Source organism: Nyctereutes procyonoides, unplaced genomic scaffold (genome assembly GCF_905146905.1).
Source record: "Nyctereutes procyonoides isolate TBG_1078 unplaced genomic scaffold, NYPRO_anot_genome, whole genome shotgun sequence".
In the NCBI taxonomy this organism is placed as follows: Eukaryota; Metazoa; Chordata; class Mammalia; order Carnivora; family Canidae; genus Nyctereutes; species Nyctereutes procyonoides.
In genome coordinates, this window is record NW_026575160.1 from 976,334 (window position 1) to 1,004,248 (window position 27,915).

General features: G+C 35.4%; 1 protein-coding gene across 1 annotated transcript in view; it reads right to left on the reverse strand.

Annotated features, from left to right (window-relative positions):
* Nucleotides 1-27,915, reverse strand: part of VWDE (von Willebrand factor D and EGF domains) — a 74,376-nt gene that overhangs the window by 18,327 nt on the left and 28,134 nt on the right. The window contains exons 8-18 of the mRNA XM_055314502.1: nt 25,475-25,692; nt 25,162-25,235; nt 22,974-23,244; nt 20,098-20,306; nt 18,986-19,950; nt 15,849-15,985; nt 11,895-12,050; nt 11,675-11,779; nt 9,868-9,982; nt 5,075-5,325; nt 4,013-4,232 (exon numbers count right to left, since the gene is read on the reverse strand). Coding sequence (XP_055170477.1) covers nt 4,013-4,232; nt 5,075-5,325; nt 9,868-9,982; nt 11,675-11,779; nt 11,895-12,050; nt 15,849-15,985; nt 18,986-19,950; nt 20,098-20,306; nt 22,974-23,244; nt 25,162-25,235; nt 25,475-25,692 — 2,721 coding nt within the window. The remainder of the gene's footprint in view (nt 1-4,012; nt 4,233-5,074; nt 5,326-9,867; nt 9,983-11,674; nt 11,780-11,894; nt 12,051-15,848; nt 15,986-18,985; nt 19,951-20,097; nt 20,307-22,973; nt 23,245-25,161; nt 25,236-25,474; nt 25,693-27,915) is intronic.

A 27,915-nucleotide genomic window follows, 5' to 3' on the forward strand; every position in this document is an offset into this window, starting at 1 on the left:
GAATTGTGTTCCCCCAAATGTATTTATTTATGTTAAAGCCCTAATTCTAAATGTGACTGTATTACCTTTAAGGAGGTAATTAAGGTTAAATGAAGTAATGAGTGAGGTCCTAATTCAACAGGACTGGTGTCCTGTTAAGAAGAGGAGGAACCACAAGGAAGGTGTACAGGTGAGGACAGTGAGAAGGTAGCCATCTGTCAGCCATGGAGAGAAGCCAGAAACCAATTCTGGTGGCACCTTGATCCTGACCTACCACCCTCCAGAACTCTGAGGAAATGAATTTCTGTTGTTTAAGTACCTTATCTGTGTTATTCTGTTATGGCAGCCCGATGTGAATAACAGATGCTCCGACGGTCTCACAGCCACCCAACCAATTTCATCCATCTGTGTTCTCCCAGAGAGTTTTGTCTTTCATGATATTGACTCCTATGTGTTTCTTTCATTTTCTAGTTAGCAACCTCAAGAATAAGAACTGTGCTGCATTTCCTTTTATAGTCAGTGACTCTGGTGGCTGTTATAAAACTAACCAAACAATACCAACAATAAAAAAAAATATTTTGTATAAGCATCTTCTTAAATACACAAATGTCTGTACAGAGTTGAGAAATGTATTAATCACTCATGTGTAATGGGACTTGGTTCAACCTGCTTTTGTCCTAAGTTCCACTTGCTACAGGTTTCATTCAGGGAATGAGTCTCTGTGAAAGGCAGATTTTAGATCACTTGAGTTCATAGAGTGAAGGGTATGATACTGTTGAGTATTTGGGACTGTGTATGGAGGGAGAAATGTGAGTGGCTGAGCTAATAGGGAACTTCCCTTACCATCCTGCATTAATACCTGTTTTTCACCAAAATGGGGTCTTATTCACTTAACGATACCAAAATACAGTTCTTTGACACTGTCTTCTATAAATAACTTTTCTCTTTTAAGCTTTTAAAATGTTGGCATCCACCAATTTTTGTCCTCCCTTCTCTTAGCATTCTCTTTGGGCAATTTCATCCAGGACTTATGCTGCTAAGAACTGTATCTTTACTTTAACCTTCCCTTCTGAGTGCCACTTGAAGTCACCTCAATCTCTATGTATCCATACTGAATACATTCTTTCCCTTCCCAAATCACTTCTTCTTTCTTAGTTTTCATGCATGTTGTGTGTCTTGGTCAGCTCAGGCTGCCATAATAAAACACCAGAGACTGAGGGTCCTACCAACAGGAATTTATTTTCTTACCACTCTGGAGGGTAGCAAGTTCAAGATCAAGATGGAGGCCCTTTTGGTCCCTGATGAGAGTCTCTTCCTGGCTCCCAGACAGCCACCTTCTCCCTGTGTCCTCACAGGGCAGAAAGAGAGTAAGTTCTCCGGTGTGTCCTTTTATAAGGATACTAATCCTATTGGATCCAAATCCTCCCTTATGATCTCATGTAATCTCAATGCGAATGCCAATTCTACACACTCATTTGCCTAAACTGAGTGCTTGGGACTTAGTAACTCTTTCCTTTTCCACATTAATATTAATTACAGACCACGGGTCATCAACTTGCTTCTTTAGTGTTTAAGACATTACCTCTTTATTAAAGGTCAGAATATCTTCATGTCTTTCCTATTTATTTGTAATATTGTCTCAGCTTTTCTTCCCACCTTCAGACTTGCACAGTTCCTCACCCATAAGTGGTCATCCTCCGTACGCGTCTTGAGTAGACTTCTCAGATGTAAACTGTATCATGTTTCTCATGCTGTCTCAGTGATCTGGCCACTGGCTAGTTCTCTAGCTTTAACTCTTTGTAGCAGTCCCTTTTACCCTCGACTTTAAGCACACTGAGTTATTCATAGTGCCCAAGGTGTGCTGTGACATTACATGCCTCTCCACCCTTATTCAAGATGTTTCTTTGCTTAGAAAGCTTCTCTCTCTTGACTGGATACATTAGATTTAGCTGTAACGACACTTCCTTTTTAAAACTTTTCATTATCCCTCCAGGTAGACATGATTCCCTGTCTCGTATTCCTCCTATTCTCTCCAGGCACTTCTATCAAGACACAGAACACCATATTGAACTATGTGATTACACATTAGACTCCCTGGTATTATACTCAAACCTATTAGGTCAGAGGGCATGTCTTATCTATTTTTGCATCCTCTGCATCCAGCTCAGTGCATGGCACTTAAAGAATATATACCGCATGAATGCATGAGTTAAAGAGATAATAGAACTGAGAAATTTGGATTAATTAAATGTAGCAAAAAACATTTCATGGCAGAAAATCGAGATGTTTACCATGACATATTTTCCCATCACCATAAAATCCTTTTGGACATGCACCACAATGATAGGAACCAAAGGTATTGAGACATTCTGCTCCTGGAAAGCAAGGCCTGGATTCACACTCATCAACATCCTCCTGGCAATTTTTGCCTAAACAAAATACAGATTGAGAGTTTAAATTATTTATTTTGAAAAACATCATATGTCCTATCAAGCACTCATTATTTGATTTCTTTTACCTAAAGATATTTTATTTTACTTTCCTAAAGACATCCTTATTTCTTTTACTTTATGCTATGTCTTACAAATTCTGGAAAAGCTATCATACATTAAGAGGAATGTACTCATTTTAAAATTTACAGCAGAATTAAAAAGTCATTAACTAGATTCTATTTAACATTACTTGAAGACCTTTCAAGTACATAAGATTTTTTTCTATAAAAAAGAAGAAGACCATTAATATTTTAAGGCAAAAAATTACCATATAATAGCAGCAAATTTTACCTTGTTACAAAAAGCCCAGGGAATTTTTTAAAAAGTTATTAGAATGACTGCCTGCTTAACTTAAGGACAACTTAGTGCAGTTAATGCATTAGCCGTGAAAATCCATGAAAATTTTACAACATGCTAGGAAAAGTTAATCTTTCCTCAGTAAAATTTTTTGAGATCAAGTATTGCTCTCTGAAATGCTTAAAAACTTAATTGAATTAATATATTCATAGTCATTTATTCATTAGAGTACAACATACGAATTCTTTAAATGTAGTCTATAGTTCAATAGTTCCAAATTATAAAATGATAAAGTTTTTATTTTAAGATTTTATTTATTTATTTGAGAGAGAGGGAGAATGCGAGCAGTAGGAGGAGCAGAAGGGGAGGGAGAGGGACAAGCAGACTCTGTGCTGAACATGGAGCCTATATAGGGCTTGAACTCAAGACCCTGAGATCACGACCTGAGCTGAAATCAAGAGTCTCACACTTAACTGACTAAGCCACCCAGGTGCCCCTATTATTTTTATTTCAAAATGCTGAGAAAACTAGAAGACACCTAAATATCCTGCTTAGTTCTATTACAATGTTAAAATAGATGTCTTCAAGGAAAATATCAGCTCAATAATTGCATATTTACTTATTTAAAATTTATATTTAAAAAATAATAAAATAAAATAAAATTTATATCTGGAAATTAGAGGAAATATCGGTAAGACATATGAAAAGCCTTGGGAAATTAAAAGTTGTCATTCATATACTTGGTTGAGATTTCTAGAATCAGACATTTTAGGATAATTAATGAGTTAGCAAATTTCATTTAATTTCAATTCTAACTTTATGTCATGATCTTTTTTTTCATGATCTTTTTAAGTTAATGAAATATCAACGTTTTTAAATGACAATTTTTACATTTCCCATGGCAAATTTCCTTATTATTCCATACAATATTTAAATGGAAATTCATTAAAATATGTTTCTACCTACTAAATATATACAGAAGTGTTTGGGAACCTGCAAAATACTACATAGACATGGAATATTGCCATTAAAATTATGAAAATGGGAAAAATTGTAAGAGTGTATGCAATGAATATGGGTAGCAAATGTATTTGTGATGACTTTTACTAGACTTTCTAAATGTGTATTAAAATCTTTAGGACCATATACTTGCTTGAGTAATCTGCAGATTAATTTGTTTGCAGATTAATCTGCTGTCTAACTTGTTCACATATTAATTTCATTCACGAAGAACCAAAACTTACCTTTGAGTTCAGGTGGACATACACAAGAATAGCTCTGAAATCCACTAACACATTTGCCAAGACCACAGGGGTTTGACTGGCACTCAGTGACGTTCACTTCACAAAGACTGCCCTGAAAGCCAGGCAAGCAGACACACAGGTACATTCCACTTCCAGGAGGAGATTTAGTGTCTGACACGCATAATCCACCATTCAAGCAATCACAAGACTTCACAGTCACCTTCAAAAGAAACAAAAAGTAAATGCTCTACTTTTCAATAAAAGTAAATTCAGTTTATGCCCCCAGAAATTGTGATAAGTATGTATGTTTATGTGTAAGTAGGACCAGATCACAAGTTTTGCAAAAAATTAAAAAAATTAAAAATACATATATATTTCATGTACAAGAGTATTTGAAAAGATAGTTTAATAAAGCATTTATGCCAACTTTCAATAGCATAGCCAAAATATAAATGCTGGGGAAAATTTTTTAAATGTTACTAGATGATCGATCAATTTCTATAATGCAAGCAAAACAATTGGAAAAAAAAAATCCCTGAAGTGTAAAACAGTCACCAGTTATCCCAAATATAGAGAATAAACAGTCACTTGAATTAACAGGTTAACATGACAGTACACAATTGCACTTCATACTACTACTTCTCTATAAATGTGTCCCAAATTTCAAGTGAATACAGTGTACAAAATACACTATTAATAGCTCATGACTGATAATACCAAAATAATAGTCAATAAAAAATGACTTTCCTTGAAGGAAAAGTATATAATTATCAATCTTAGGTTGATCATTCAGAGAGATAGACATGAATGTATTCTTTATCCTTGTTATAGTTAAATACAGGCCAAAATGGTCTAGGAATTAGTCATTTAGCTCCATGCTCTAGACTTGAGACTCTCCCTAAGGTTTAAATTCCAACAAAAACAGCATTTTGGCAGTTTAATTTTTCCATGACGTTGAATAATTTAGTTCCTCATCACAAATTAAGAATTATATTTTGAGTTTAAAATAGATAATGGTATTGTTAATTAATTCAGTGGCATTTACGTAATGATAAATATTACCATAATCGTGACTCTCGTTTCAGCATTACAGTCGTCATTAAAACGTAGAGTGAATTCCTGTGGAGTTTGGGACTCTGTTTTCCACATAAGAAGTCCTGAAGAGGAAACATTTGCTCCTTCAGGACCCGAGTCCAAGGTAAAATGGACGTCAGAACCTTCAGGATCAAAGGCCGTGAACTGGTACAAAAAGTTCTCCCCGAAAAATGTCTGTAATTTGTCTTGCGGTATCTGAATCACTGGAGGTTGGTTGTCTGTCACAGAGAAAACATATACTTTATATTTGTGTAGAAAGATAAAGGAAAAGGGAGACTAGGCTACAGAGAGCTCTCACTTCAACATTCTGATGAAGTTTTTGAACTCTGCTAAAACATCCAATACCTACCTTGACTCCTTTTTCAATTTTTTTTTTTATATTTGAAATAAATTCAATTGCATTCTTAGAAAATGTAAAAGTAACTGGCAGGTGCAAGACTTCAAAATTTGCTATGAGAGCATAAAAGCACTTTGACCAGAGCATAAGATACATAGCACATTTGCATTCCCCAGACAGGATGCATCTTCTTTGAGATCTGAAAACTACTTCTGGATGTCGACCAACTAACTGCTTGCTCTTTCACTCTCTCTTCTTCATTCTCTCCATTTTCAGCTTTACTTTCCCCCTCGACACCTTTTTTTCTTGTTCATTTTTCTTGTCCCCTGAATTTTCCTCACTGCACCTGTCTCCTCAGTTAGAACTGGGGGCCAGAGAGTCACAGCAATACTCTGCTCCTCCAAGGGCTTTCCTGCTGCCAAGCTCACATGCTGGAATGCTGGTTATTTCAGAGGGCACAGGGGGCTCCCTTTGTGCTCAAGTCATGCTTTAAAACATCTTTTTATACTGTCACATTAAAAAATGTCCCCCTTCCTTACCAACCGGCTTAACAGATAGGAAGAATAGTCTTTTTAATTGCGCTGGGTACAAATACACTCTGCTGACATCAACAAAGCACTGATGCCAAGAGAATGTAGTTCTGGCTCCTGTTCTGCCCTCATATATCTTTTTTTATTTAAGATTTTATTTATTTATTCATGAGAGACACACAGAGAGAGGCAGAGGAAGAAGCAGGCTTCCCGCAGGGAGCCCGATGTGGAACTCGATCCCGGGACCCCAGGATCAGGACCTGAGCCAAAGGCTTAACCACTGAGCCACTCAGGCGTCCCTGCCCTCATATATCTTTATATAATTTACTGACTTTAATGGCCTCACCCCTCAATATGAGAAATTTGGAATAGATGATATTTCCAGACCCTTTTATCCTTGAACATTGTAAATCTATGATGAGTCAGTCACACCAAGCCATGAAAAACATAGACATCAATTCATAAGCTCTATTGTGTTTCCCTGGTCTCCGGCACTAAATTCTTCTCCAAATTCTCATCGTCTTCCTATAACACCCCATGAGTCTTGCACCTGAGCGATGAATTATCTGACAAATGGTCTAACACAGTAACGGAATTTTTATATACAATAATATATATAGTGATGTTACAAAGCACAGTATAAGGTTTTATGACTCAGATAAAATTACATGGGGGTGGGGGCAGGGAGTAATTATATAATTATATCTTGTCATATTTTATGATGCCTGGTCTTTTGACTGAGGAAAGAGAATGAAGAAATATCTACATGGAATTATATAAGCTGTACTTCAGGAAGTGACAAATTTTATTTTGTATATTTTTTATTGGAGTTCAATTTGCCAACATGTAGTATAACATCCAGTGCTCATCCCGTCAAGTGACCCCCTCAGTGCTCATCACCTAGTCACCCCATTCCCCCGCCCACCTCCCCTTCCACTACCCCTTGTTCATTTCCCAGAGTTAGGAGTCTCTCATGTTTTGTCACCCCCTCTGATTTTTCCCACTCATTTTCTCTCCTTTCCCCTATGATCCCTTTCACTATTTTTTATATTCCCCACATGAGTGAAACCATGTAGTGATTGTCCTTCTCCGATTGACTTACTTCACTCAGCATAATACCCTCCCAATTCCATCCACGTTGAAGCAAATGGTGGGTATTTGTCCTTTCTGATGGCTGAGTAATATTCCATTGTATACATTAACCACATCTTCTTTATCCATTCAGCTGTCTATGGACACCGAGGCTCCTTCCATAGTTTGGCTATTGTGGACATTGTTGCTATAAACATTGGGGTGCAGGTGTTCTGGTGTTTCACTGCATCTGTATCTTTGGGGTAAATCCCCAGCAGTGCAATTGCTGGGTCTAGGGCAGATCTATTTTTAACTCTTTGAGGAACCTCCACACAATTTTCCAGAGGGGCTGCACCAGTTCACATTCCCACCAACAGTGCAAGAGGGTTCCCCTTTCTCCACATCCTCTCCAACATTTGCTGTTTCCTGTCTTGTTAATTTTCACCATTCTCACTGGTGTGAGGTGGTATCTCATTGTGGTTTTGATTTGTATTTCCCTGATGGAGCATTTTCTCATGTGCCTGTGGCCATGTGTAGGTCTTTGGTGAAATTTCTGTTTATGTCTTCTGTCCATTTCATGATTGGATTGTTTCTTTGCTGTTGAGTTTAATAAGTTCTTTATAGATCTTGGAAACTAGCCCTTTATCTGATATGTCATTTGCAAATATCTTCTCCCATTCTGTAGGTTGTCTTTTAGTTTTGTTCACGGTTTCTTTTGCTGTACAGAAGCTTTTTATCCTGATTAAGTCCCAATAGCTTATTTTTGCTTTTGTTTCCCTTGCCTTCATGGATGTATCTGGCAAGAAGTTGCTGTGGCCAAGCTCAAAAATGGTGTTGCCTGTGTTCTCCTCTAGAATTTTTTTTTCCTCTAGAATTTTGATGGATTCTAGTCTCACATTTAGATCTTTCATCCATTTTGAGTTTATCTTTGTGTCTGGTGTAAGAGAATGGTCCAGTTTCATTCTTCTGCATGTGGCTGTCCAATTTTCCCAGCACCACTTATTGAAAAGACTGTCCTTTTTCCAGTGGATAGTCTTTCCTGTTTTGTTGGATATTCGTTGACCATAGAGTTGAGGGCCCATTTCTGAGTTCTCTATTCTGTTCCATTGATCTATGTGTCTGTTTCTGTGCCGGTACCACACTGTCTTAATGATCACAGCTTTGTAGTACAACCTGAAATCTGGCATTGTGATGCCCCCGGCTCTGGTTTTCTTTTTCATATTCCCCTGGCTATTAGGGATCTTTTCTGATTCCACACAAATCTTAAGATGATTTGTTCCAACTCTCTGAAGAAAGTCCATGGTATTTTGATAGGGATTGCATTGAATGTGCAAATTGCCCTGGGTAGCATAGACATTTTCACAATATTAATTCTTCTAGTCCAGGAATATGGAATATTTTTCCTTCTCTTTGTGTCTTCCTCAATTTCTTTCAGATGTGTTCTGCAGTTTTTAGGGTATAGATCCTTTACCTATTTAGTTAGGTTTATTCCTAGGTATCTTATGCTTTTGGGTGCAATTGTAAATGGGATTGATTCCTTAATTTCTCTTTCTTCAGTCTCATTGTTAGTGTATAGAAATGCCACTGATTTCTGGGCATTGAGTTTGTATCCTGCCACATTGCTGAATTGCTGTATGAATTCTAGCAATCTTGGGGTGGAGTCTTTTGGGTTTTCTATGTACAGTATCATGACATTTGCGAAGAGGGAGAGTTTGACTTCTTCTTTGCCAATATGAATGTCTTTTATTTCTTTTTGTTGTCTGATTGCTGAGGCCAGGACTTCTAGTACTATGCTGAATAGTAGTGGTGAGTGTGGACATCCCTACTGTGTTCCTGATCTTGGAGGAAAGGCTCTCGGTTTTTCCCCATTTTTTTTTTTTTTTTTTGGTTTTTCCCCATTTAGAATGATATTTGCTGTGGGCTTTTCATGGATGGCTTTTAAGATGCCGAGGAATGTTTTTTTTATTTTTTTTATTTCTTAATTTTATTTATTTATTTATTTATTTATTTATTTATTTATTTATTTATTGTTTTTTCCCCATTTAGAATGATATTTGCTGTGGGCTTTTCATGGATGGCTTTTAAGATGCCGAGGAATGTGCCCTCTATCCCTACACTCTGAAGAGTTTTGATCAGGAACGGATGCTGTATTTTGAGGAAGTGACGAAATTATATGGTGCATAACTATGATGTAGGGTGTTTTTTCAGATGGAACAAAGTATCCAGACATTATCTGGACCTGCTATTATACTCAAGTAGTCACAGAATGGTAGGGCTGGGAGGAATTTAATAGATTCGTGAGTCCAGGTAATTTTATTTAATAGGTGATGAATGCATGGCTTCTGGAATTTAAATAGCTAGATATCTTGTCACAAAACTAAAAAAGAATTAAGGCTAAGAACAGGATATAAAGCATTGGTCTCAAAGCAATGTTCTCTTTCCACTATACCCACCAACCTTACTGATGGATGTTTTATGTACTTACCTAGTACTTGAGAGGTTGTTTTGTTAGTAGCTATTTGACTTGTACAAACTGTATAGCTGAACTAATCATTTCCATTTCTTCTATTAATAATTCACATTTGCTTTCAGTATCAAACGTTAAAATGAAAATCCCATACTCTATTGTAGTATAATCATAGAAATTACATGAAATAACATTTCACCTTATATTACATTCAAGCAAAGTAAATCATGCAGACAGGAAAGATGCTAAATTAAGCACAGTGTTAATCTTAAACACATTTATGTAACTCATGGTTTATAATCACTTTAAAAATATCTTGTAGAGAAAACATTTGGATTAATAAAGATTAACTTACTTTCTAAAACTGACCAAGTAAATTTTGACATTTTTGGTTTACAAATCAAACAAGGGCTGGTAGGATTTTTATCTTCTTCAACGTAGCAGAGTCCATCAATAATGCAAACATTTTCCTAATGGAAGTTTAAAAAGAAAAACAAGATACTATAGTTAGTGTTTAGAAAAAAAATGTACATAGAAAGCCAGCATCACATATGTTGGTGATTCTAGTGAAAGTATATTTTAAGTCTGCTTTGATTTTTTCATATGTCCTAATGGAACTGATCAATATGGAGAGAATAAGAAAACACTTTATAGCTTTATCTCTATGTAGAATTATAGCTTATAAATAACATAAAAAAATCTGTCTTTTCTTCTTGTTTTGTTTTTTGTTTTTTTACTGCTAACTCAGCTGGAAGTACTCTTTTAATAAAGAAATGAAGCAATTTTTTCCCCTGCTCATCTTACAGAAACACATTAGTTTATAGCATTTTCCCTTGCTCTAGGAGCCCACTATGTCCTCTGAACATGGTGAAACTCAACCAGAAACATGGCATAATTATCCACACTTGACAATGGATAGCCTTTTACAAAATAGTAGAAAGAAAGGCTGATCTGCAAAAAAATAATGTTAAATGTAGCAATCATTTTTAACCTGGGTAGAAGACCAAATTTTGTTCAGCATATATAAACTTTGCCCATTTAACAAAATCTCCTCTGATGTCACTTAGAACATGACGCAAAAATAAGAACAGAAAGAATATAAAACAATTGTGAGTTACAACATTTTAAAGGTATTTCTTGGGATGCCTGGATGGCTCAGAGGTTAAGCTCTGATTTTGGCTCAGGGGGTGATCCTGGAGTTCAGGGATTGAGACCTACACTGGGCTCCCTGAGGGGAGCCTGTTTCTCCCTCTGCCTGTGTCTCTGCCTTTCTCTATATATCTCTCTCATGAATAAATAAATAAAATCTTTAAAAAAAGAAAAAAAGTATTTCTTGTAAGATGTGGAAATGGAGTATTTAGGGGAAAGTAAAAATCAAACAACTTTTCAAAAACAGAAACTTCTTACTGATATGGTCTAATTACTAATCTCAAGGGAAGATAGATTTAAAATTTTAAATAATAATACTTTAAATTTGAGTATTATTTGATATGCTTCTCGGTTTTGAAGAGCTAACTAATATTAGATCCATGGTATCTATTAAATCAGCGACTGGCATGTGAGAAAGATCTGATGATAAACCCAACAGACTGGACCTAGGTTAAGAGGGTGTGGCTGTGAGGATTCAGCTTTTTTGGGTTGTTCTGTGATCCTTTCAGTGGTGGAGATTTGCAAGGTTCAATTAATTTAGTTGCCACAAAAAAACAAAAAACAAAACAAAATAAACCAAGAAAAACCTCCTTCCTGTCAAAGTGTTAGGCTTTTACATTTTACAAGCTCCATTCAAATGCACACCACTTGTTACAAAGATTAGGTGATTGCGGAGAAACATCTTACTGGAAAATAATTTTTAGTCCTTAAAAAGAAATATATGCAGGAATTAAAATTCAATCTGAACCTCCTCTTTTAATTTTTTTTTAAAGAATAAACAATCTGCCAACTTCAAAACACAAAAGGTAGAAATCCTTTCCTTGCCATTTCAACAAGAGTTACAGTCAGAGTAACAATTTTAATTAACCTCATATAAACTTGAGAAAGGCTTTTCTCCATTAGTATTTCTGATATGAAGGTGAAAAAACTAATATACCATTATCATGCCAGTAGCATGGGAAATGAAAATACCTATCAAGTAAATGTGAAAATAAGTGAAAAAAAATACATACTTTTAGAGCACATGAGTCGTTCCCATAGAGACCACAAACTTGACAAGCTCCATCATAAATGATCATTATTTTGGGATTACTGAACCTATAACCATCATTGGATACCTGTAAGATATAGTTTTAAAATAAGATAATTTATTCTAAATGTAGCTTCATAAATTATGAAATTTTAATATATATTTACTTTGTTTACAAATATGATAATATATATATTTTTTACCTTTAATTGCCACTTCGCAATTGGTTTCTCACCCATCAGATTCATGGTATCAGATGGTTGAACATCAGGGGGCAGCTGACAATCAACAGTTCTGCTATTTTGAAAAACAGTATGCGTGTAGACAGTTTTTCCAAGGACCCATTTACTGCTATTATACTAAAGGCATAATGAGAAGGTAATTAACCCCTTTTAATTATGGAAATCTCTTGCTAGTGAATTATGTATAATCAGAATATAAATTTTAAAATGCATGCCTGGTATATTGGAATATATAATGAAGTAATAAAAGTGACATCCACAGTGAATTTTATCCAGAATAATGAAAACCATATACACCTTAATTTGACATAAACTGCTTCTAATGCCTCATGCATTTCTTATGGGTTCAGATCAAAGAAGTTACCAATATTGATCATACATAATGAATCACCATGTAGTGAGTTTTGTAGGAAGAGGAAACACATTTGACTACATAGCTGACACACAGTGGATTGATTTCCTACCCAGAAACTAATCTCTCCTGCAAAAGCTCCTTTCTACTTCTACTCAAAATTGCTCTTTCCATTCTTCCATCTGTGTGGTTCCCAGAACCCCCTCATGTTCTTATATGACCCATCTTCCTAACTACACTTAACTACTCCCTGGTGGATCTAAGCTGAGCCAATGCTTTGATTATTTGGAGTATTTTAACTTTGTACTAGAGGGTATGTTGGGCCAGTCCAGCTCTGGTGGCTTGAGGTGCAAGACACAAAGTTATGGAGCTGTGGGGGCTGTGCTTCTCACTACTTGGAGAAAGTTAGTATCTAGTAAAAGGGGAAAAATGAAGCCTGCAGAGAAAAACAGAACTGAGACAGATAAACACACATATAAGTGCAGAGTTTTTATGTGTTCAAGCCTCAAGTTCAAATTATTCCTGAGAATTCAGCAATTACATTCTAATCCTGATTCTGTGAAAAACATCTTGTCCTCATAATAAATACTATTTTTGCTCAGGGTAGTTCGAATGAATTTATGTAACTTATAACTAAATTCTAATCAGTTAGCTCTATTTAATAACTCAGAGGCATATCACACTTAGCCTATGCTTAAAGGACTATTTTTCAGTATTAAAATGCATTGGTGTCTAAAAAAGAAAAGCCACAATAATTTTCTGTGTACTGGTAACTACACAGAAAACTAAAAGGACATATTTTATTGACAATATTTTTTTTATTGACAATATTTTGATTTCAATTTTTTAAAAAAAATTTCTGACTGCAGAATGCTTTCAATTGCTCAGAAATGATCAAGGAGGGATGCCTGGGTGGCTCATCGATTGAGCATCTGCTTTTGGCTCAGGGCGTGATCCCGGAGTCCTGGGATCAAGTCCCACATTGGGGTCCCTGCATGGAGCCTGCTTCTCCCGCTGCCTGTGTCTCTGCCTCTCTCTCTGTGTGTCTCTCATGAATAAACAAAAAAATTTTTTTTTTAAAAGAAATGGTCAAGGAGCATGCTGACACTTCCATACTGAGGGTCAGTCGGAGATGGGAAAGAAAGTAAGAACATGCTCACCTGTGGCCAACAGAAACTATCCTGTTAAGATTTGATAACTGAAAGAGTAGGCCAAAGTAGAAATCTCTACGTTTAAGGGGGTGTGTACAATCTGGCCCAACAGATCGGTCAGTTCAGTGGTCCCTCTCTAGTCCCCCTCTAGTGGAGAGAAATTGACAACAATGTCTCAGGGTAGTCATGATATGGACACTTGGATGGACACAGGACTTTGTGCATTGAAACAAGACTCCAGCCAATGACTGGAAATCCAGAAATTATTTCCGCTTGTCTTTGGAGAAGCCTACCCCAAATAAGGAATAAACAGAGTTCTATTTATTTTCCATTTATCCATATTTTGTGTATCTTTATATGCTGAGGACTCTCTGATGAAAAAAAGATCACAGAGGAAAAGACAGACAAATAAAATAATTTTAATATTGCTGTAATCAAGACTCAAATAAAGCTTAGTGAGAGGGAAAGAAGCCATTGAGTCTAGCACAGTTAGGGAGGCTTCTCTTCCTGAAAGCAGAAGAGACTGCCATCTGGACATTGGGAGCAGAAATGGAGAGAGTGCCATTCAGCGTGGCTGGAGGGGATACCAAGTGCAAGGCAAGGATGCATGAGACAGCATGAGATTTTAGTAGAACATGTCCAGGGAGTTCAAGTTTGCAAAATTAGACAAGAGCTGGATCACAAAGGGCTATTCATTTCTAGGGCAGCTACTTGGATTTAATCCTATAAGTATTTAAAAACTGTATTCTATAAACTCCTGTTTTGGGGGGAAGGGACTGAAAGAAAGGATTGGGTGCTTGCATCTCTAGATAAAAACTTGTTTAAAAGTACTACTGCAAAAGCAGAAAAGAACATCAATAATACGCTACCCTTCATGCAAAAAGAAGGGATTTATCTGTTCCTTTGTGCAAAAGAAATGCAGTAAGGATAAACCAGAAAATAATGAGAGGGGATACCTCAAGGGGATAGATGGAAATGGAATGGAAAGAAAGGATAATGGACAGAGTGGCAGAGATGATAAGACAGTGGCATTTCTCTGTGTATACCTTTCACATGGCGCAGACCCTCAGAACCATGATATTATTTTGTATATTTTCCAAGTAAATAACTAAAATCAACTACAGTGTGGAGAAAATGCAAAGTGGAGTACAAATATTTAAAAATAAACCAAATTGTCTTACAAGTGAAATACAAAAATATCCTGAACAGGGTGCGAAAGAAAATAGCTAATCTAAGTAAGTTCGGTTGGGGCTAGTGAACATGGATATTTCTTTCTGTAGTTCTGTATAGTGTGCTACAGAATTTCAGTGTGCTCTTTATCAGATGTTTAGAAAAGGAATGTAATATGAGAATAAATATCACAGCAAATAATGTATCTGAAAGTAAGCACAACGTGTACTTTCCAAGAGAATATAAACCTACAAAACTCTTTCTTGGCAAATCACTTAATAGTAGTGTGATGTCATATAATTTATTCTGCCATGAACAACATGAACAACTTTACATGAACAACAGTAGACATAATGTCTACTCTCTTGAGTAATACTGAAGTGAATAAAATTTCCGTTTTCTATTTTCTGTCTTATTTCATTGGGATTAAAATATTTCATGGTTATTTAGAAAAGCTCTACTCAAAAAACATGGAAGTAAGTATACTTGTATCATGATTTTATAAAGACAGATATAAAAAAGTTATTTCCTCCTTAAATTCTCAAATCCAGTATTATATTTGGCTTCAACAATTTAGAGAAAAAAGTATAAAGAATGCTAAAATGTCATTTGTTATTTTAAGTTTTCAGCTTCTCCAAGTAAGTACTTCAAAGAATTTTCCTTAAAATAAAAATCCACCTGAATAAAGAAAATGAACATACAAGTAATCATCCAAATAAGGTATAATCTGATATACCAGTGTTCAGACTGAGTGATTATATGTGCTGTTTGTGGCCCAAAGAAAGAAAAACACTATTTTCTTTTTGAAATCCATAGTAAGAGAATATACAGGGTAAGTGCAGTTAATCTTCATCTTTTTGTCTTGTAAAGGGAATTGTTCATATCCTTATGTTCTATAAGTTATACAGATTGTCTTGGATAAAAATGATCTCCATTCTTTGAGGTTTTACATTTCGATGAATACAGAAGCTTGCATATCAAGCTAAATATCATATTAATTTCTTAGTATGACTGGAATAGTGAACCAATACTGCAATAAGAATTATATAAAATAGTTTAATAGAGTTAACAAATAAGGGAGAAGCTTTAAGGTTAAGCAACTTAGCCATTTTCCTACTGAGGTCTCTGTGGATGACATCTTTTGGGATTATGTTGCTAACTGGTAAACCAAATTAGTCCAAGATAAAATTAATCTGAATAACTCATAAACTTAATTGTTTTTCAACACTAAATTTAACATACCTGCAGTTTAGTAATTTCACATTTAATTGAAGGTGAGTCTTTGAAGCCTTTACCAAACACTCTCACTATCATACAATTATATTTTCGAATATTACAGAATCCAGCATTCTCAAGTTCTATAATTTCAGGAGGCATGTCTTTTGGAAAGAATGATAAAACAAAATGGATAAGTTTTCTTTAATTCCAGAAAAATAAACTAATTATTTTCAAGGTCCAGATTAAAAGCATATGGAACATAATATTTTGAAGTCTACTCCAAATATTAGCACATTAATTAAACTATTAAATATTAAGAATAATTTGATGTTAAAAGAAGTGTAACCCACTATCAAACCAATAAAAATAGCAATAAAGATATTACCAATACCTAAATATGCAGGTTTAATTCATGTTTTAATAAAGTTTAATATCAATTATTTACAAGTATTAAGAAATTACTACTACAATGATCTGTGTTTTGTTCTTGCCATTTTGGTTTGTGCCATAGAGATAGGTTACAGAAAAAAATACTTCGGTAATAAAATACTGTAATTAGGAAGGTCTGGGTGGCTTAGTGGCTGAGCATCTGCCTGCAGCTCAGGGCATGGTCCTGGGGTCTGGGGATGGAGTCCTGCATTGGGCTCCCTGCAGGATGCGGTTTCTCCCTCTGCTTGTGTCTCTGCCTGTATCTCTGCCTTTCTCTCTGTGTGTCTCTCATGAATAAATAAATAAAATATTTTTTAAAAATAGTGTAACTAGCAATGTAATGTATTAAAATTCTTAAACATAAGAGGTATCAAAATTTCATTTAACTGTTATTAATGTTTTTAGGTATTATTGCTATCTTATATGTCACCATAATCTTAGATGTACTTTCAATCATAGAAAAAAACTCTCCTAGCAGACAGAGTTAACTGATCTTCGTATAGTTATATCTATGATCTGGCGTTGGTAAAATAATACAGTATTTGTATAAGCAAGATCTGGTTGTCAAAATAGATTAATGCAGCATATAAAAGTAATTGAATCCTCTATTGGCAAAACTGGTGTGAATAGAACTTTACTAGCAGTGGGATATAAAATCATAATTTGTGTACTCAGAATCCCAAAAATGCTTATGAAAATTATAAAAACATATTTGGTAGTTTATGCTTTCATATTCTACAAACTTTTTACTAAGCAATTTCTATTTTTCTGGTTATTCTAGGTACCTGGGATATATAGCCAGAATAAAGTTCCTGCCTTCATATAACTTACATTCTAATATAGGAGGACAAAAAAATAAACAAATGAAAAATAAAGTGTATAACATAAATGTTTTCAAGACTAGGGAGAAAACATATATATTAACCATATGAAGGGACATAAAGACTATAGACTTGTGTGAAGAAAACCACTTTATTTTGAATGACCATGGAAGAAGTCTCAGATAATATGACATTTGAAGAGAGATGAGAAGGAAGTCCATCATGAAGATACGTGCTGAAAGAAGTAAATGCAAAGATTCTGAGGAAGAAGCAGGTTTGGCCCTTTGAGAAACAGCAAACAACCACTTAAGAATACTGGGGAGCAGTGAAGTGAGTTATAGAGAGAATGACAGATGAAATTCAGTGAGAGAGGAGACTCCCATTGGATAGGGGCTTCTAGGCCATGGGAGGGAATGTAGATTTTACTTGGAAGGAGAGGGGAGAGCCATTAGAGAGATTTAAGCTGGAGTACTATGATCTCACTATCATTTCAAAGGGATTACTATTTTTTTTTAAGATTTTATTCATCTATTCATGAGAGATAGAGAGAGAAAGGCAGAGAGAGAAGCAGGCTTCCTGCGAGGAGCCTGACGTGGGACTCAATCCCAGAACCCCGGCATTACGACTTGAGCCAATGGCAGACACTCAACCGCTGAGCCACCCAGGTGCCCCTCAAAGGGATCATTTTAGTTGCTGCATGGAGAATAAGCTTTGAGAGAATTTATAATTAGGTGAGAGCTAATGGTGGCTTGGACTAAGTTGTACCAGGGGAAGAAATGAAAATCGTTGAAGCTAGAGCAGGATTTGCTCCTAACGGATTAAGCTTGAGACATGAAAAAAAGAGGAAAAGTCAACATGACTACAAGTTTTTTTTTTTTTTTTAAATTTATTTATTTATGATAGTCACACAGAGAGAGAGAAAGAGAGAGGCAGAGACACAGGCAGAGGGAGAAGCAGGCTCCATGCACCGGGAGCCCGATGTGGGATTCGATCCCGGGTCTCCAGGATCGCGCCCTGGGCCAAAGGCAGGCGCCAAACCGCTGCGCCACCCAGGGATCCCTGACTACAAGTTTTTAATGCGAACAGTAAGAGAAATGAAGTGTGCATTTACTGAGATGGCAAAGTCTGCAGATGGAAAAGGGCAGGATGGTGGGGGTAGAAGGAAAATCAGGAGGAGTAATTGGTTTAATAGCTAATGAAATCAAGTTGATTTTTAAAAAAAGATTTTATTTATTTGTGAGAGAGAAAGCAAGGCCGGGGTTGGGGGCAGAGGGAAAGGGAAAAGCAGACTCCTCACTGAGCAGGGAGCCTGAGGAAGCACTTGATCCCTGGACCCAGAGATCATGACCTGAGCCAAAGACAGACGCTTGACCAGCTGAGCCACCTGAGCGCCCCTCAAATTGATTTTTAAAAATTTCTTTCTCTTACATATTGAGATATAATAGTTTGTACCATGTAGGTGGACTAGAGAAAAATTAAGCAAATTGGTATGATTAGCAGAATATTATAAACACAGTACTCAAAAAATATTAAATTTGAGTTCTAGAAAAAATAATTATTCTCTACAAGTGGAGGGATGAGCTGTGTGCAAAGACCCTGAGGTCAAGAGAACTTGGCTTTACAGAAACCAAAGCGCACCGAATGAAATGAGTAAGGGTTTTAGTTGTAGGGGATGACTGAAGAGTTACTGCGTGCCTGATTATGTTGTGCAGTATAGGCTACTATAAGTACCTCAGCTTTTACTCTGAGTAATATGAGACACTTTGGAAGAATTATTACTATATTGATTAAATAATTTGGGTTCTTTGCCCTATATAATCTGAACAAATATTGTTAAGATACTGAAGGTAAAAAACAAAGAATTTTCATAATCAAATAACATACACAATATCGAAGTTGGAGAGTACTTACCATGCGAATCACTGCAGTCATAGGAACCAAAGCCAGGGGAACATGCGCATCCCCATTCCATGCACTGCCCATGGCCGCTGCATAAATTGGGGCATTTTAGTACCAAGAGAATATCTTCGACTGACTTGCTATTTTCTTCTGCATTGTATTTCCCCTCTTCCAAAATTCTCTTTTCACATTCATTTTCTAAAAGAGCCACACCTGCTTCTGCCCAGCTGAGGTCATCTTTTAGGAGAACATCTTTAACACACATATCTATAGCATTGTCCAGACTCTTGCCCAGAAAGGCAAGACAGTGTCTTCCTACACTAGAGTTGGCAAGAGTCTGCTGGCACAGTGCCAAAGTGTGGCTTTCGGTGAGACCAGAGGGTGTGGGCCACGTAGGGACAAACTCCTGGTGGACATACTCAGTATGGTCCTCGGGGAAAAAATAAGTCAATTCTTCTAGGTCACTTTGGCTGAGACTCTGGAAAGCAAACATAGGAAGAAACTCATAAAAGTTTTGCCGTTTCCATCTGTTTTGTGGATCCCGCCTCATATCCTGGCTGTGGCTCCCCTGGTCCTGTGTATGTTTCCCGTTGTCCAAAGTCTTCGGTGCCTCTTGTTTTTCATTTCCAGGATGTTTTTGTAAATGTAATTCCAGTTTGCTTAGGTTCACATGCTTTTTTTCTTCAGGCAGGAAGTTCAAGTTATTTTCTTCTCCAGATGTATACTCATTTATCCCTCTGATGAGAGCTTCTGAATTAACATATTCAGAGGTGACATCTAGTTCTGGTATCAGGAAAGAGAATTTGGCATGTTTGAGATCTTTGCAACCTGAAATACTCTCTTGTTGAGATACACTGTCCAGTTGATCAAAAGGATATAATGAATTAGTGTTCAATGAGCAGCTACAATAGGAGAGTTTTCCAGGTGATGGCGGAGAAATTGGCATTGTGTCAAACATGCTTTTCCCCGGCAAAATCCTTCCAGGTGAAAAACAGAAAAGAATAGTAAATTGGACAAGAACATGTTTTCTCAGTAATGTGTTGCAAAAAAAAATCTGAGAATCGTGTCACCATTTTAAGTCAAACGTGAATACAATAACAAATGAAAATAGTTTACCTTCTTACCTCCACTCATTAATAAAAGCAACACAATTATTAAATGTTAGATCAATTTTTATCCCATTTTTATTATGGAAATCATTTTCTGGGTTATTATCAAAGGTGCCACAAAGTCCCAGAGTGTTTCGGTAGTCTAGGCTAGGGGCTCTGATTGTTAAACTCATGCCCCATTCACTAAGATCAGCACGGATAAATGCTCCAGAAGAAAACCAGATCTGAAATACAGAAATAAAAGATGCGTAAACAATATTCAACATGGATTAAGAAAAAAACTATTAGAGAAGAAATAAATTCATTTATTCCTTCAATATAAAAAGAGAACAGAATACTGATTTTCTTCAGACTACAATTTTCCTTTTAATGCTATATGTCAAACCAGTGGGCTTTTGCACTTTGCTGACTTGAAATTTGATCTCCATATTGATTCTTTCATTGATAAATATTGTTCAAGCCTCTTTCTTTAAATAAATTTAAACTAAGGTGAGATATTTTATACAATCAAAACAGTTAAAGATGCTGAGGATAATGTTTATCAAGTAATGTCTCTGATGATAATTAAATATAGATTTAGACTACCAAGTAATTAATTTATACAGATAAATATAATTCCAGAAGAATATATGTTCCTGTGGCTAATCAATATTCTCATCTTCACAGTAGGCAAATTTAATCAGAAGCCAAATTATAACCAGGGCATATCTGGGGAGCTGGAATGAGAGCAAGGGGTTTGTTGAATTATCTTAATAGCCTGTGTCATCTGTGATCCTCCTCGAAGGCCTATCACCACTCCCAGATCCGGGACTTGAATGTTGAGAAACTATCCTCTAAAAATCATGAAGATACACCATCTGTGTCTGTTCTTCCGACTCCTTCTCCATTAATTTTTTAAATTTAAAAATGGCACTTTTTTCTCTTTATAGAAATGGTAAGTGCTCATTCCTGAAAATTATTTGAAAAGCAAACAAACCTTATATTGCTTATTCAATCTGAGCTAGTTAATGTTAATGTGGTGCAGATTCTTCTAATTCTTCTTTCTTCTAAAACTATCTTTGCCTGTCAATAAATACAATCAACTCCAAAAAATACAATCAACTCCAAAACTTTAACAACTAGAAAGTGTTCTATTATATGACATCACTTAGAGTTTTGGTTAACCTAAAATATTCATCACTGATTAATTTCAACTTTTTCCTTTAGAGAGAGATGCAATGAATATCATTGGGGCTCTGCATATACTTAATTATTTATTATGGTAAATTTCCAGAAGGAAAACTTCTTGAAAAATGACATGCAAAGGATTTATACATGCATAATATATGTGTTCTCTGGAAAGAGTGTAGATACTACTTCTACTTTTGCCAATATTGTATGAGATGTTTAATCTGCATTTCTTTAATAATGAGGTTGTGGTTTTCATATTTTTGTTGGTTATTTATACTTTTGGATATATTTATCAGTTTTATTTCTTTTGTAAATTGCCTGTGTATATTATTTGTTCATTTTAACTGGAGTCCCGATTGTTAGTAAAGTATAAGATTGTTTTCTAAGAGCACCTGGCTGGCTCAGTCAGTAGTGGTTCTTGATCTTGGGGTTTTGAGTTCAAGCCCCACGTTGGCTGTAGAGTTTCTTTAAAAAAAAAAAAAGATTGGAAGATAGAAAAATATTTTTAAAAGGGCATATTTTCTCTGCTAGCTGTATGTTTTATATGTAGAAAATATTTCCCCAATTTTTCATTTGCATTTTGTTTTTTTGAGGATGGAATTCAAATATGTAACATTATGTTTAAAAATTCTTGTTCACCTCAGGTAAAAAAACATTCACCTATCTTTTCTACTATTTTCATTTAAATTTGAACCTTATTCACCTGGAATTTACTTTCTTGGAAGATGAAAGAAAAATGACATTATAACATAAAGAGCTTATAGATGTCAAGCATTATTTTAAAATATTAATAATATTTAAAATAATAATAATATTTAAAATAATAATAATTTTAAAATATTAATATTCTTGGATCTGTTTGTTGGTTTTCTAATCTCTTCCATGTACCTGCCAGCCTATTCCTGAGGCAGAACCACCTATAGTCATTTCAAAAATTGGCTAACTACTCCTGAATATTTATCCTTTTTTTAAATAATTTTTTAAATTTATTTATGATAGTCACACACACACACACAGAGAGAGAGAGAGAGAGAGAGAGAGAGGCAGAGACATAGGGAGAGGGAGAAGCAGGCTCCATGCACCGAGAGCCCGAGGTGGGATTCGATCCCGGGTCTCCAGGATCGCGCCCTGGGCCAAAGGCAGGCGCCAAACCGCTGCGCCACCCAGGGTTCCCCTGAATATTTATTGTTAATTATATATTTCATTTCTGTGTAACATATAATTTATTAGGTACCATCAAAAATAATTTTTAGGAATAACCCATCAAGTTACCAAAATCTTTTTTTTTTAATTTATTTATGATAGGCACACAGTGAGAGAGAGAGAGAGGCAGAGACACAGGCAGAGGGAGAAGCAGGCTCCATGCACCGGGAGCCCGACGTGGGATTCGATCCCGGGTCTCCAGGATCGCGCCCTGGGCCAAAGGCAGGCGCTAAACCGCTGCGCCACCCAGGGATCCCAAGTTACCAAAAATCTTAAAATAAGGCTGCTTAGATTTAACAGAGTCTTAACCATGTTGTGTCTATTTGTGTGTGCAAAGTGGAAAAAAAAATGTTATTCCTTCTAAGATCAGTATTAATCAAAAAGCTATTTGGGGGAAAAAAAAGTAATGTTAGAAAACGATAGTTCTTAATTTAATGGAGATGAAAAAAAGTTCAGACTTTAAGGAATCTATAGGAAAAAGAGGAAAAATACTTTTAATTGTAAAGAATTATACATACTGTGACTTTTCTTCCTAAATAAGATTCACTTATCTTGACATTGCTGGTTACATCTTGACTCTTTACAGATAAATATGGCTGTGATTCATGTAGCTGACCACTGCACATGTCGAAAGTTACTACATCACTTTCTTCTTTGGCAACAAACCCACAGTTACATGACACAGGATAGTGAAGGCTTCCACAGTCCCACTGGCGTACATGGACTTCAAAATCACGTGACATACTCTTATAAAGCACAAATGTTCCAGTCTTGAAATTATCATATACCCTATCATTAACAAAAATCAACTGCATTAAGAATTGGTACAAAATACCACAGTAATATGTTATTAGCAAAAAAATATGTGTTAAATTTATTCATACACATTCAATATATTTTGATGCAAGAATGAAAAATTCATATTTCTCATAGCTTCATATTATCTTATTAAGATTTACTTATTTGAGAGAGGGAGTGCATGCATGCATGTGAGAGGGAGGAGGGGCAGAGGGAGAGAGAGAGAATCTCAAGCAGACTCCTTGCTGAGTGTGGAGCCCTACAGGAGGTCCCAGCCAGGACCCTGAGATCATGATCTTGAGCCCAAATCAAGAGTCTGATGCTTGATCGACTGAGCCACCCAAGCGTCCCTGCTTCATATTAGTTTAGAGAACTGAATGAAACAAAGTAGTGATCTCACTACTTGTTTCTTCATTTCACCACTTCAGTCAACTCCTGCTAGATTCTTCTCCTCTCATCCTTGCTGTATCTTTTTTCTTCATAGCACCTATGTTCCTTAGATACACTATGTATTTTATTTATTAATTGTGCATATCTCTCTTTACCTATACAGATGTAAGCTGCATGAGAGCAGAGGATGTTTGTTTTATGCACTGCCATACCCTCAGCATTTAGCACAAATTTTGTCACTCATTGCACAATTAATCTTGTTGAATCATAACCAATTAAAGTAATCCCAACTATGCTTTCTGGAGGCTTTTCCACTAAAACTTCTAAGCTTTTCATTGTAACCATAAAGGATTCTTGCATGTGGGATCAATTTCCACAACTTTTCAACACTTGCTCCAACTTCTGGATTATCATTCGCTATGGAGTTCAAAAACTATTTGCTCATATTGAAAAATATTACTGACAATGATCACATTAAAAAATTAAAAAAAATATTTATTCATGAGAGAGAGAGAGAGAGAGAGAGAGAGAGAGAGAGAGAAAGAAAAAGAGAGGCAGAGACATAGGCAGAGGGAGAAACAGGCTCCCTGCAGGGAGGCCGATGTGGGACTTGCTCCCCCATCCTGGGATCATGCAGAGTGCTTGGGTGGCTCAGTGGTTGGGCACCTGCCTTCCGCTCAGGGAGTGATCCTGGGATCCGGGATCAAGTTCTGCATCAGGCTCCCTGCAAGGAGCCTGTTTCTCCCTCTGCCTATGTCTCTGTCTCTGTCTCTCTGTGTCTCTCTGAATAAATAAATAAAATCTTTAAAAAAATCTTTTTGTAAAGAATAAATTACCTTACATCATGAAGAAAATTTTGACTCAACAAAGAGGTGTTCTTATAATTTTCTTTAGTGACATCTTAAAATTATATATTTCCCAGAATGGTATAACTGAGTTTAAATCCTCGTAGGTAGATATTAATAGCAAGATAGCTTAGATTACTTTTTGATCATTTTGCCCACTTTACTTGCATTCCAGGGGCAGATATCCAGCTATTCATGATAGCTACAATAGTTTTACCCTGATTATTCTTGTCATGAAGTAGAAATGCTTAGTTTTAAAAATAATTATAATATGTTAGTTAGTCTAATCATTTTGCCTAAATCCTAAAGATTATTTCAGTATCATTCAGAAATGTAATATACTAAAATATCACTAAAGTAAAGAAACCTTATTAAAAATAACTAAATGATCAAGTTGAAATGATTGTTCATATTTGCAAGAATTTTCATTTTTACAAATTCAGCTCACAACTAATTTGTGTATTTACCAAGGGCCAAATTTTAAGGTAAAAACACTCCATACAAATAAATCAGTGGTTTGAAACAAGCCAGTGATATCCATATATGCCTTCCCTTCTAATTTTTCAGTGACGAGGATGAAGAAATAATAAAATAGTAAGATATTTCAAACAAGAAAACAGCAAAATCCAAAGGAAACAACAACTACTATAAGAAAAAACTTTCAGGAAATTACCTGCCATCAAATGTAATTATATGTGGGTCAGTAAATGAATAGCAGTAAGCAGTTGGGACATCCTTTACTTTGATCTTAAAAGCAAAGATATTTTTGGTAAATATTATCATTAATTGTATTTACTGATACACAATAAATTTCTTAGCAATCTCAATGACTTTTTCATTAATTATTGTTTTATCATAATTATTGAAATTGAATCATTTAAAATGGAAAAAACAATTTTGAAATGAAAAGTTTACAAGATGCATTGACAAATAAATATATCTTTTTTAAAGCTCCAATTGTAAAGATATTTTTGTAATTTGTCAACCTGGATGCTGTCTGGAATGTAGCTGTTCCACAGGAAATCCTCATGAACTATAGGCTCCACTACAATGTTTGTAACTCGATCTCCATCTCGAGAAAAATCTGTTACAGCAGTGTAGTACACAAAAGCATGGCTACAGGATCCATTAGCACAGGATGATGTTCGGTGAAGGTCCACGTGACAGGAAGACAATGCCAAATTTAAACCTAGCCGTTCTTTACCTATTTTGTGAAAGAATACATTGAGATTTTTTTTAAGGAAATATACCAACCCAAACATGTAATAACTTGATTAACATGGAACACTGAGTTGAGAGATTATTCTTATTTTCTCTTATTTAAAAAATATGGTTGTAATTTTGCCTAAATAAAACCAAAGCTATGAACCCTTCCCAATCTTTACAAATAATTAATCAACTGCAATATAAACATATATCTATACATACACAGTACTATTTTCAATAAGGTTATAAACCTATGTGTACCTGTAAAAAATTCAAAAGCAATATATAAGATTGATTGTATGTCTGTAAAAAAAAATCATAATTCTACCACCAAGGAATATAATTTGATGTTCTTTCCACCTAAAAATTGTGCTTTGTGTCCAGATATGTCTGTAGTATTTCACAGGGTTTGTACTTATGTTCTATCCATTGATGAGTGTTAGCAATGATTATTGATAGAGATGATTATTGTATCATCTTAAAAATGGAAAAATTAAAATAAATTAAGTAACTCCATACCAGTAATAAACTCTCTATTGCTTTTCATCTCCCAATGGCCCAATATATTCAGAACCCTAAGATGCTCCCTTTCCTATGGAACAAGAAATAAAAACTAATAATTTAGAAAGAAAATGGTAACAGAAGAGAAGAAAGGAACATCGCAAATGTGTAACTAAACAAAAAGGACAGATTGCTCCAAAAACTGGCAACAAGGGAAGTTTGCTCTTATATCTAATCAATGATTACAAAACCTTTTTGAGATGTGGAAAAAAATCAGCAGTCATTAAAAACTTTCTATTTTCTTTTCTTCCACACATAATTTTCAGTATAAAATTATACTGCTCTGACATAGAACACTGCACTAGACTCCAAATTCCTGAAAGAAAAAAAAAAAAGTTCCACTTCGTACATTTCTTCCCCAAGAAATACATACTGTTCCTATGCACTTAAAAAATAACAGAAACATCTAAACTCTTAGCCAGTTCCCTAAGGTAATTATGGAATATATCTGGCTTGGATATAGCCCCTGACATCATTTCCCTTGATCCACAGTGTGAGGGCCAAATACTGTTCTCTGTAAGCCTATAAAAATTAGCGCAGTCATTGTAGAAAATCCCTAAGAGACACCAACTTGTTCCCTATTGAAGTAGATACACTTAAAAAAAGATAAAATGAGGCATATCCAGAATGAAATCCAGGAATTTTTCTCCAAAAAAAGGGAAATTATTTTTAATTGAAAAATAATAGGAACATGCCAATTTCTAAAATGTAGAAAATATATCGCTTTCTTATTATTATAATAATGCTTGTCTTGTTGAAAGAATTGAGAGCACAAAAATATAGTTTAAAGTAAACTTGCAGCTGAAGAAAATCTTTGTCTAACACAGGTCTGGAAAATATTGAAAACATCATCCTCTTCCTATTTGCCCCTCATAAACTATAGTAAAATTTACAAAATATGTCTTTCACAGATAGTATGAAGTAGAATTATGTCAAGTCTGATAGACGGTTTTACTGCATATTTCTGTGCTGAATTTCACAACACAGTGTTGTTCATGATGCTCCTGAAATCTAAATAGGTAGTGGGGTATTACCTCAGTCTCTGCTTATTGTCAATTGTCTTGGGATAGCCTCTCCTGATGCCTCTATTTCCATATTCATCTCTTTTCTGAGTGCAACATTCATTCCCATTGGACTCTCCTAGCATTTTTATCCGTTTCTCTGGTTTAATTTGATATAACATAGACATGAAGACCTAGATACATTGTATTTGGTGTATTTACTACATAACAGTTTATGTCTTATGGTGAAAAACTGTATAAACAGAATCTCTCTTACAACTTATATTCTAATTTATGTATCTCTTACATGCTTTGGTCTCTGCATCTATGTCTCAGGGGGAGAAATAAAACTCAATCAAGCCAATGACTGCTATATATGGTCTGTCCTCTCATAGTCAATCGTGTTCTATGGGAGAATTTCATCTCTATCTATAGGCTATGACAGTGACATATATGCAGCCATACATCATACAATCTATATTATTAGTAATTTAAATAGAATTTTAAAACAAAAGATCTCAAACACAGCTTATGTTAGATAGAGGTTAGGAGATCCGTGTTGCCCAAGTTTGAACTTATGTTAGCATAACATATCATACCTCCCTAGTTAGGAGTATCTGGAAAAACTTAAAGGGCAGTTTGTCTCTCCAACTCAGAAA